General features: G+C 43.2%; 1 protein-coding gene across 4 annotated transcripts; it reads left to right on the forward strand.

Annotated features, from left to right (window-relative positions):
* Nucleotides 1–246: 246 nt before the first annotated feature.
* CBLL1 (Cbl proto-oncogene like 1) lies at nucleotides 247–11819 on the forward strand. Of its 4 annotated transcripts, none has more exons than XM_075741832.1 (6): nucleotides 247–494; nucleotides 3240–3407; nucleotides 3761–3861; nucleotides 4466–4549; nucleotides 5375–5448; nucleotides 6009–11819. In XM_075741832.1, the coding sequence occupies exons 1-6, from the start codon at nucleotides 482–484 to the stop codon at nucleotides 7048–7050; spliced, it is 1482 nt and encodes a 493-aa protein (XP_075597947.1). In that variant the 5' UTR covers nucleotides 247–481; the 3' UTR covers nucleotides 7051–11819. The 4 variants fall into 4 exon arrangements, with proteins under 4 accessions (XP_075597947.1, XP_075597921.1, XP_075597931.1 ...); XM_075741806.1 differs by having other exon boundaries at nucleotides 363–494; nucleotides 3764–3861; XM_075741816.1 differs by lacking the exon at nucleotides 247–494 and adding an exon at nucleotides 842–1083.

Raw genomic sequence — 11819 nt, forward strand, 5'->3', positions numbered from 1 at the left:
CTGACCGGGGCTCACAGAGGCTCCCCACCGCCTCCGCGCCGCCGGGCAGTGCCCAGGAAGGCCCGGTCACCCCGCGGCTCGCAGCAGGGCGGTGCCCAGGCCCGCCGCCGCCGCCATGTCCGCGGGCGCCCCCCAGCTCCCGCCGCAGCACTACACCCCCCAGGGGGCAGCGGTCGGCCGCCGCGATCCCGGCAGGCACTGCGGAACGGCCGCGCCTTCCTCCCCGGCCTCGTCGCAGAGCCTGCCGGGAGCGAGGGTCCCGCTGCAGCGCGGCACCGCTCCGCTCCGCCGAGCCTCCCCCCCGCGGGCTCCACCATGCCCTCACTATCCTGCGGCGGCGCGGCCGCTCCGCAAAGGCGCGGCGAGCGCGAAACCACAAACGCTTCCCCACTGCGCACTTCTTCACGCCCCCCCGCCCGTTTCCCGGCCACTTCCGCTTCCGGCCGCACCCTTCCGCTCCCACAGTGCCCCGCGCCGAATCATGGACCACAATGGTGAGGAGGGGAGAGGCCGGGAGACCCATTTATACCCGTCCCCACCCGGGCCCGCTCTGCGCTACCGAGCAGGCAGAGGCCGCGCGCGGGGCCGCCGGGTGCGGGGCGGCACCGGGGTAGCGGCAGGATGTGGCCCGGCGCCCGGTAACGCTGGTGGGGCCCGGGTTCGCCGCGGTTCCCCGCAGCCCGCGCGGCGGGGCCTGCTCTCTGTCCCTCAGCGCCGGGCTGGCGGTTCCCCGCTCCCCCCCTTCCCCCCCCCCTCCCCCGCCGCCGCGCGCCCTCCAACGGCCGTGAGCGGCGGCCCCGCCTCCACCCCCCCACCCCCGGCACGGCGGGGCTCGGCCGCCGGCCTGAGGGGCCGCTCCGCGGCTGCAGCCTCCTCCCCCGTCCCGGAACGGGCTGCGGAGCGCGGAGGGGGTTCACGTAGCGTCATACGCGGCCGGTGCCGGCGGCGCTGCGCGCTCTCGGGGCGGGCGGCCTTGCGCTGACTCGGGCGGTGTGTGCGGAGCCCGTCGGCCTGCAGCAGGTGGTGCAGCCTGTAGCGTTTCGGAGGTGGCGGCGAGGCGCTCGTTTCCCGGGATCGGTGCCGGTGATGTGTTTTCTGGTTCCGTAGTCTGTGCTCGGGAGAGGAAACTTTCTCCTGGGCTTAAATCTGGTTTTGTAGCTTTGATACTTTGCTGGCTAGCGTGCTGGCGTAATCTGATGAATAGATGAGTGGATGTGGATTTTTTTTTTTTTTACTAGGGTATTTTTGATTTATTTTCTTCCTCTTAGGAAAGATTGCATTGTAAATTATATAGATTATAAGGTATAGTATTTGAACTATATTTATGAGTTTTCAAAAAACGTGAAATATAAAAATAAAACTTAAGTTGATGAAGAGGACAGGAGGATGTATCACCTCTAATTAGAGCTTCTCTAAGTAGTCTTAACAATTTTGTCATGTTTTTTGGTGTTTTTTTTTCTGGACTTAATCCTGCTAGTTATGCTTACACAGGCTGGAATTTATTATCCTTTCATGAAACATGAATGACTAATAAGCTTGCTAGTTTGGATTAGTTGAGCAGCTAACTCATGTAAATATTCCTAGCTTGCAATGGTATACGGAAGAAAAGCATCAGAACTTAATTGTTTCCTATTGGCTGTTCAGTGGACTGAATAATGCACAAGTTGTGGAGGCTTGGGTTGTTTTTTTTTTAAATTTGTTTTAGTTACTTCTATTTGCAAATGGATTGAGGTCCTGCAGAGACTTTTTCTGGTCTGTGGTGTTGCATTTTTGTGTATTCTGGTAGAAACCAGGATTTCCCAACAAGTGAAAAATAGACAGCTTTAGCATTGTTATCTCTGATGTTCTCGTGCAGCAGTCTCTGGGGAAACCTGGTGTCATAGTTGTATGTTTGCTGGGTCGTCTGTTTAGCCAACAGGACAGCCTAAACAAAAGCAACAAGTGAACAAAAGTAAACTCAGGCTTTATTATTTTTGCCTTTTTACATATTGCCTTTTAAAGTGAAACATGTCAACCGCAGTGCTAAGAGGGATAAATACAGTTGGTCTATCAGAGGAAATTGAGGGCTCTTGATTTTGAGGTAAAGTGACTGCCAGGGCACAGTCCCAATTTGAAACTTTGTCACAGTTCCTGGTTTTGGTGGTAACTGCTGATAACTTAGAGCAATCTCCTCTTTCCTTTTTTTTTCTCTTGTTTTTCTTCCTACTTGTGTCATGTGGGATGGTTATAGGCTTTGAGGGACAAAGATATTGTACCGAATTACACTAATGGGGCCCTAATTTCAGCATCCAGATGCTACCATGCTGTGATCCTTTGGGGCCTCAGTGATCGTTCCAGGGCTGCAGTGCCGTATGAAGTGGAACGGCAGGGCTCGCACTCTGTAACAGCTTGTGGCACGGCCCTTCGAGGCTGAGCATGCCCCGCTTTGAAACACCTGTCAAAACAGCGTTTTCAATTAAAATGAAAGTAAGCTTGATAGATTTGTGAAGGACATAACTTTATTTTTGTATGAATGAGGTGCTATGCAGTGGTTAAAGGTAGACTCACTAGAAGCTGAGGGAGTCGTACCCCCTTCATTGGTGTTGCTTGTTGTAATACCCCCTCTAGATTATCTCTTGGAGCCTGTATCTGCTGATGCATGATGGGTCTGCTCTGGTACTCAGATTTCACTCTGGTTAAAGAGAATTCTGTATGTAGTAGGGAACAATAATTTTCAGTTTACCAAGGATATTACTGCATACTTTTAAGTACCGATATTTTTGTGATACTTCATGCTAAATTTCTAAGTGATATGTCAAGATGCTCAGTTAATATGGAAACTAGTTTCCTTCCAACTTCAATAAACAATTTACATAAATTGTAAAAATTCTCTTTTCTCAAGAAGTTCTGTGCTGTCAAGGTTGTACAAAGAATTGACTCTACAGTACTATTCACGCTGTGAGAGAAGCTATAATGGTTTTTTTTTTCCTGTTGTGGAGAAATGACAGACTAGCTACCTTTTTTAAAATAGCTTTATTTTTAGAACTAGATTTCCTAAAATCATGCCTGTTTCCAATACAGTTTTGTGACTTAACTTCTAGAAGAAATTATGTGTGAAGATATTTATTTTCTAGTGATTAAACTTTGATGTATGAGTCTCAACAAGTTTGAAAAATTATTTTTCTTAAAACTCTTCTGTTAATATTTAGAAACTATTAGATAACTGAAAAATTACATAGCCTATTTTTTTTCTTTCATAGACAATGATTTGCAAGGAACAAATAGTTCAGGATCATTGGGTGGTCTTGACGTTCGTAGAAGAATCCCTATAAAGCTTATCTCAAAACAGACCAATAAAACCAAACCTGCACCTCGAACTCCAAGAAATATGAACAGGATGCCTTCAAAGACACAAGCTGGTGATGAAGGTAAATTAATTTAAGTATTAGCCCTGTAGTAGGGAAGCGTACTGTTCTGCAGCATTGTTCGAGACTATTCAGCCTTGGAGACTTAGAGTCCAAGGTTCTGTCCAAGTGCAAAATAAGTTTCAAATTTCCAGATATTGCTGCACTATAAGGATTCAATGGTGCACGTTCCCAAAACAGACTGTCTTACTATTTTGACTGTACCTTTCTGTAGAATGGGCCCAGCAGGTTAGAAGTGCTGTGGCGTTTCTTGATAATTTCAGTATAGAGTGACACATGCCCTTAATAGCAGCTGGTGTCAATGAGGGAAGCGTTGTGGTTGGCTTGTGTCTTTCTTCTCTTTCTTCTTTCCACAGAAGAATTTGATTATAACGAGGAGGAGCGATACGAATGCAAAGGAGGTGAAATGTTTGGCAATCAAAGGAGATTCCCTGGACCCATCTTTTGGGACTATAAGGTAAAGTCACGGATGAGAAGTTGTGAATCTTTGTCTGTGAATGGTATCAAACTGTAGGTAGTCCTGATAGATACCTTCTTAAATAAAAGTGATTCCATTACTTTTGATTGACTCAGTTGCAGCCTTCCAGTACCTAAAGGGGCCTACAAAAATGCTGGAGAGGGACTGTTTACAAGGGTGTGTAATGATAGGACGAGGGATAATGGCCTTAAGATTGAAGGAGAGTAGATTGAGATTAGGTATTTGGAAGAAATTCTTTACTGTGAGGGTGGTGAGGCACTAGAACAGGTTGCCCAGAGAAGCTGTGGATGCCCCCTCCCTGGAAGTGTTGAAGACCAGGTTGGATGGGGCTTTGGGCAACCTGGTCTAGGGGAAGATGTCCCTGCCCATGGCAGGGGGGTTGGAACTAGATGGTCTTTGAGGTATCTTCCAACCCAAACCATTCTATGATTCTGTGATAAAATATATCCTCTGCTTTCTCATGGTTGTGGTGTCCTTCCTTCCTTCTCAACTGATTCAGAAATATTTGGGGGTGTTGGTGATGATTGAAATGAGAAGCTTTAGTGATGGGTTTTGTTCTCCCACCCCCTTCTCTATCTATCAGATAAACTTGCTGGGGGAAAAGGATGATACACCGGTCCATTTCTGTGATAAGTGTGGATTGCCCATCAAAATGTATGGACGCATGGTGAGTGAAACTATCAGTGGAAGATGCAGCCGTGGTTTTCCTTTAGGTAAAATTTGATTTCACTATGTCTCTGTGAGGCCTCCGGAGGGGCCTGATTTCAGCAGCCCTCTGAATAAACAGCAGAAGAATATCAGGATGGAACCAGTGCCATTCATTGCTGAAGTGTTTTTGTTCCATCTGTCTGGCTGATTTCACTTTACCCCCGATTTAAGAAAGTAAGCTTGAAAATGTTAAACAAAAAATCAGAACACTATCACCAACAAAAAAAACTTTCAGTGGGATTTGACCTTACACCACTTAGCTTTAAAAATAAGCTCTTTATGTCAGTTGAAGACTTGCGATGAAGTTAGAAAAGACTGTTGACTTTTACGTCCCTTTAAAATTAGTGTAACAAAATCCCTGAGATTAATTTAGATTTCTAAGTGTGATGTAACAGGCTTTAGGATCTGACTTAATCACAGTTAGTGCTTTTAAAACTTTCCTTCTTTGCCAGCAAGACAAGAGTAATTAGATCGCATGTGCAGCTTCTATAAATGTTCAGTGTTGGTATTATTGCAAGGCTTAAAGTTTTGCCTATAGATTTTTGCCAACTCTTAAAAAAACCCAAACAAACCTACCCCAAAAAATCCCAAACTCAACACAAACTGTTTTAGAAAGCTTCTATGCGAAGATGCTGGAAACTGCTATCACTATGCCTGTTCATCTCATAGGTAACTTAGTTACTTTATTAGAAATTGTGTGGTGGAGGGAGGGAGGAAATGTATTCTGCAAAATGACATAGATATTTGTATACGATGTCTTAACAGAGCCATTTTTTGTCTCTAGATACCTTGCAAGCATGTTTTCTGCTATGACTGTGCTATACTACATGAGAAAAAGGGAGACAAAATGTGTCCAGGGTAAGTTATCTCAAGATATTTAAGTTATTTGCTACATTTCCTTTAATAACAAATCTTATCTCAGATGCTGTATTAACATGGTTCTTACTTATGTCTGTTCAGCAGAGGCAGTAGAGTATTCCTTACTATACCACTTGATTATAGTTTTGTATCCCACGTTTTGGGATTGTAAGGGATCAGTGTTTGCTGTTTAAGTATTTGGGTAGATAGCCTGTTATTGCTCTAATTTGAAAAGGAATAAATTGCAGTTTAATTTACTTGGTGAGAATGACTCTTGGTAAGTGTTAAAGCACAGAAGGAATTTGTGAGAGAGTGATGCTATATATACATTTCCACTTCATGAAGTGTTTATGTTCTTTTATAGTTGTGTTTGGAGACTTAAAAAACAGATAAACTTCAAAATCAATGAAATGTTTCTTTCATTGTTACAGTGGAGAAAAAATTGTCAGTTCTAACTTGGGTAATTACGGTAAACCGGTTGACTTTTAACAAAAAAAAAAAAAAAAGGGCAGATTGAGCTCTCTGTGATGACAGTAAACCAATATTCTCTTCTGATTTAGCTGTAATGAACCTGTGCAGCGAATCGAGCAGTGTGTCCGAGGGTCTCTCTTCATGTGTAGCATTGTTCAAGGGTGCAAGAGAACTTACCTGTCGCAGAGGGACTTACAAGCTCACATCAACCACCGTCATATGAGAGCTGGAAAGCCTGTTACTCGTCCTCCCATTGAACCTGTACATCCACCTATTGCTCCACCGCCTGCTGAAATTCCTGAGCGTTTCATAATGCCACCTGAGAAACATCATATGAGCCACATTCCGCCAAAGCAGCACATCATGATGCCGCCACCCCCTTTGCAGCACGTGCCACACGAGCATTATAACCAGCCACATGAAGACATTCGTGCGCCTCCTGCAGAGATGTCAATGGCTCCACCGCCACCTCGCCCTGTCAGTCAGGACACCTTCCGTATTTCAACAAGAAAACACAGCAACTTAATAACCGTTCCTATTCAGGATGATTCGAATTCAGGTGCTCGAGAACCACCGCCACCAGCCCCCGCACCTGCTCATCATCATCCTGAATACCAGGGGCAGCCAGTGGTATCGCACCCTCATCATATTATGCCTCCACAGCAACATTACGCACCGCCCCCTCCACCACCTCCACCAATAAGTCATCCGCTGCAGCATCCTCCCCAGGCAGCAGGTACTCCACACATGGTATATAGCCAAGCTCCTCCACCACCAATGACCTCTGCTCCTCCTCCAATAACCCCGCCACCTGGACATATAATTGCCCAGATGCCACCGTATATGAATCATCCTCCGCCAGGACCTCCCCCTCCTCAGCACGGAGGCCCACCCGTAAATGTCAGCGCACCCCCTCCCCATCACTATAATCCTAACTCTTTGCCACAGTTCAGTGAAGATCAAGGAACTCTTAGTCCCCCTTTCACACAGCCCGGGGGAATGAGTCCAGGGATCTGGCCAGCTCCAAGGGGGCCGCCTCCACCACCGAGGATGCAAGGGCCTCCTGCTCAGGCCCCGCTTCCTGGACCACACCACCCTGATCAAGCCAGATACAGACCCTATTACCAATGATACGAGCAATTCTATGAGTAGAGAGTGCTATGAAGAGGATAAAACTATATACAACAGCCTTTTAATTGATTGTTTTGGGGTTATTTTGTTGTGGTTTTTTTTTTTAAATACTGTAAGACATTTTGGGGTTTGAATCTTAAATGATTTTTAAGCCTTGGCCGTAGGACTCTGACTTCAAATACTCTGTAGTGCTAAAATAAGTGGCTTAGTAGACCACGGTTGCATTTTAACAGAACTTCTGTCTCTAGTGTGGCTAAATTGTCCTAAGATGAACACTTGTAATATTATTTCCTGGAGAAAATGAACATGTGTTGTACCATTCTGAATATTGTTTTTGTTAAATTCGGTGTTTAGTTTCACTTGTGATACGTTTTTGTTAACCTGTGTACAATAATTAAATTGAAATATGGTTGTAAAAGTGGTGGGTTTTTATATGAAGTTAACACAGACATAGTTCTGGGACACCGTTTTGGCACTAATACTTTCCAAAGGGACAGCATAATGAAATATTAAGAGAACTTTAACATTTCTCCTACTAACAGCTGCCATTGCTTATAATGAATTCAGGCTATGGTGAATTCATGACATTAGGTATCAGACATGCAGAATACTGTATTTCAGCTTTTTCTTTCTTTTTTGTTCTTTAAATTTATGCAGCAAGATAAATTTATCAGAAATACAGGTTTGAGCGTGACACGAAACCAGGTAATAATATCTTGTGGGTTTTGGTGGGGTGTGGGGGTTTTTGGGGGGGGGGGATTTTTGGGTGGTTTTGTTTGTTTTAAGGCTAGTTTTGGTTCAGATGGTTCTGTTTACATGTATGCTACTCACTGGAGTTGAATTCAAACTATTGTGTTTACCTATGGCTGTGTTTGCCTGGAAGTGGCTGTGAATTGCCTTGGCATGTCTGAGAAGCAGATAATTTTGGGGAGGGAAGTGGTGTTTGCCTCTTGTCACTTTATAGAGTATGTACAGTAGGAAAACTTCCCGTTTGGGTAACCTGAAAGTAGTGGTCTGAAATCCCTTCTGTAGATAGAAAGAAAGAAGCTACACATCCTTTATCTGTTTCAATTTTGTGTTACAGATTTAATTAACAGACAATAGTTAGGGGGTTTGTTCTGCTTTTTTTAAAAAGTAGCAATACAAGCGGTCCCTCAGGTCTGTTTTTTGGCCCAAAACTTACATTTTATAAGCATACTTTTACAGAGAAATACAATGAATATGAAATGAGAAGGTGGTTGGGTTGTTCTGGGGTTTTTTAGTGCAGCTGGCAGCAGAACGGGACAATAATACAGCACTGTGTTGTTTGGAGTGCTTATCTTTGCATTTCTAATCAATGTTAGTGCTGAACCTTTGTTTTTTCAAAATGCCATCTTTCTAGCAGTGGTGCTTTTAGATGAAATCTTGCGGGTTTTTTCTAATGTGTGTAATTTCCTACTGTTCTCAACTAATCTGAAACATCTTAAAGCTTCGGTGTTACTATTTATTTTGTAAGCCTTCTTTCCTGCCTCATAGGTGTTAAATTTATGAAAGAGTTTTGGCAGTGCAACATTCCAAATCTGTAATTTTAAGTGTAAACTATGTATTTTTTAATTACCAGAACAAGGGCTCATAGATTTATCCTCTGTCCTTGACTGCCATTGATTTCCTTGTGACCAGGGGCAAATCTTTTCGACTACCTTCCAAGTCAATACTTCTCTAGAGATGTGCAGATAAATGCTGAGATACACAATTAAATTCTGGGGTATACAAATGGCCACTAAGTGTCAACTGATTAAGTCTACTTAGCTGTAATATGCTTCTCTTGAAGACAGAGTTCTTTGTTTTGGTTTCTCTGAAAAACAAGTCATTTTAAATGAAACACTGGCGAAGAAAAAGAGGCTGATTGTGACAGTGTGCTGCGGTATGGGGTTGATTGAAAATCTGCTGTTTCAGTGTGTATGAAGGCAAAGATGACTCTGCCAGCATTACGTTGGAACTTGGAGTAAACGCATGAGGAACTTCTAAGGACCCCCTTTTGTCACTGTTAAATTACTTAGTAGGAGGTAGGCTTAGGCAGGTTTATATTATAACTTCATCTGGGAGGAAATCTGCATGTCTAATTAATACTCTTTGACCCTGCAAAGCCAAGCTTACGTGTGATGGTACTGTTTTGAACAGAGTTAGCAATGTTTCTAGGTATCAGCCTCATTGTGTTGAGGCTGAGAAGGTAACTCATGCGGTTTATGAGGGCACCACATGGCCAGCTTTCGTGCAGGGAGATGCATCAACCTCGCCTGCGCACTCTTCTTTTGGAAAATAAAACATTCAGAAATCAGCTATTGCCTGTCAGTTCCAGGTGATGAGGAAATAAGGCAACTCTTTCCACTGTGCTAGTTTTTAGAAACCAGTCAGGTTGCATACTTCTGTTGGATGTTACCCAGTCTGTTGTGAAAGAGACGAAGGATTCAAACTTAATAATTCTGGGTTCACTGTTGAAGTTATTGATAAAGTGTTTTTCTGAAAATGCTGAGGCAGTTGAACTGATTAAGGGAAAACAACCTTTGCTGTATTGAAAAGCAGAAACAATAAATGTCACTGTAGAAAATGTGAGATTTTTTTCTGTTTATATTTGAGATAAAGGTGATGTCATAGGGACAATGACATATTACCCAAAAAATCAGTGGAATTCCTTGAATTGTTTGGTGACCATGGACCAAAAGTCTTTGTGATAGAGGACTTGCTGAAAAGTCATCTCATGTAGGCAGGACTTGGGTCGCATTCCTGTGTCCTGCTTCTATAGGAAGACCTAAATCCATTTTTTAAATTTATTAATTCTGAAGTATACCTGCATGACTAAGGGTACTGCTGATGCTTTCACATTTACAAAGTTAAAAAAAATGTCTGTGTTGGTTGAAACCTTGTGTTAACAGTCTTTGTTTATGGGGTTTGGGGCATGTTTTGAGGTTGGATTGTTTTGAGGGTTTTTTTTGTTCAGTTGGTTGGAGTTTTAAATGCCTGATCGTTTCAGTGTGAAGTTCACAAATGCCCTATATTGTATTTAATGGTGTAACTGACAGTCTTAGAAACGGTGAGATGTACTTGCAAATTCTTTGGATTCCTACTTACGTCTTCCTTGTAAGGACAAACATTTGAATTGAATCAATGCTGTGTATTTTGAATAGATGTCCCTGTCTGTGGCAGGGCTCTCCCTCCCCAGGCATTGCTGAGCAGAGCTTGAGGTTTGAAGAGAACCCTGGCGACGTTTGAGTTTGTCAGCCATTGTAGGTTCCTCTAGTAAAGTCACTTCGGGGAATGAAAAGGAGTTTGAGGGTTTGGGTCCACCGTGCAATGGATGAAAGGACACCAGGAGATGGCCTGGAAACATCAGTGTCGTAGAGGCTTGTGTCCTTACGCTTTATCTTTAATTCCATCTATAACTTTGCTTAAAGGATTGCCTGCAACCATGCATGCTTTACAACAAGCAGGTTAATTGCGTGAACACGTACTTTGTTTGTTGGTGGGGTTTTTTTTTAAATGCTATTAACATAAAGATTGGATACCTACATGTAAGTGATATTTTTTCATGCCTTTAAAAAAAAAAAAAAAGGTGAATTATTTTTTAAAAACCTGATCCAAGAGAATTAGAAAACCTTACTGCATGGAGTTTCTTCTACTTTTCACTTACTGCTCTCAAAGGAGTCTCAAATTCTGTTTATTAAAAAAAATAAAATGGACATAACTCGTATTCATTCCATGTTAGAGTTTGCACACATAGCAAGGGAGAAAAAAAAGTCTCCTGTATTACGTAAAGTCAAGTGTTCTCAAAAGCACGTTTGTGGATAAGCTTTCTCTGTGGATCAAGTCTGAACACACCTTTCTCTCCTTAAAATGCTTTCTGCTCTGTTAAACGTGCGTCTGATTTTGTGTTTCTCTCTGCGCACGTTGCCGTGTTGCTGATAAAAGCACGCGCGGGGCCGCGTCGGAGGGTACTGTCGAGCCTGGGAAACTGGAGGAGCACGGTGGGTTGTAGCTGCAACGTAATAGCGAATGTGTGGGAAGTAAGGCTGAACTTTCCCTGTTCGTGTATGTGAGGCTACAGGGTTCAGTGCAGCACAGAAATGTGCCAGGTTTATATTCATTTCCATCCTGACCATGTTTCTAAAGGAAATGTGTTATACAGGTTGTATTTCCCCAGTGTTTTATGGTGTTAAAAACAAGTCTTAGCAATTGTTAAATCATCTTTCTATAGTCACGGTGCCTTGTGAGGTTCGTCCCTGTATTCGGGTATGCTATACTCACACTAATGGTTCAGACTGACCAGTTCGTAAGCTGAACTAGCTGCGTTTGGGTAATGTGAGTGGGAATAGTGAAGTTCAAAGCTCCTTTTAGTCTTGACAGCCATAAGAGCAACTTTAGAAGCTTTTCCTACTCTAAATTGTATCTCCTTGTTCTCTAAATATGGGTCATTAGTTTGTTGTTTGGTTGGTTTGTGGGGGTTTTTTAAATTGTTTTCAATTTTGACTCATAAGTACAAAAGATTAAAAGATTAAAAAAATCCAGCATATGTCCAGAAGGGTACGGGTGGAATAGTAGCAGGAAGCTGGTAAATTAGCTCAAAACTTTTATTGTTCGTTTCGATAATGCAATGCAAGTGATTTCCAAGTGCTAGTAGGACTGATTGTAATGCACTTCTTCTGTTAAGGGATGATAATGTATGCAAGCGGGCAGGAATGTTGCCATTTTTATGTAGAAATGTCTCACAAAAGAATTTCAGCTTAACTACTTAA

The sequence above is a fragment of the Balearica regulorum genome, chromosome 1 (genome assembly GCF_011004875.1).
Source record: "Balearica regulorum gibbericeps isolate bBalReg1 chromosome 1, bBalReg1.pri, whole genome shotgun sequence".
Classification (NCBI taxonomy): domain Eukaryota; kingdom Metazoa; phylum Chordata; class Aves; order Gruiformes; family Gruidae; genus Balearica; species Balearica regulorum.

Excerpts from the sequence above, each read along its gene's own strand:
- CBLL1 (XM_075741832.1), top strand. Across the intron at positions 3,408-3,760 it reads GACACAAGCTGGTGATGAAG|AAGAATTTGATTATAACGAG; the intron begins GTAAATTAATTT and ends TTCTTTCCACAG. Across the intron at positions 5,449-6,008 it reads GGAGACAAAATGTGTCCAGG|CTGTAATGAACCTGTGCAGC; the intron begins GTAAGTTATCTC and ends CTTCTGATTTAG.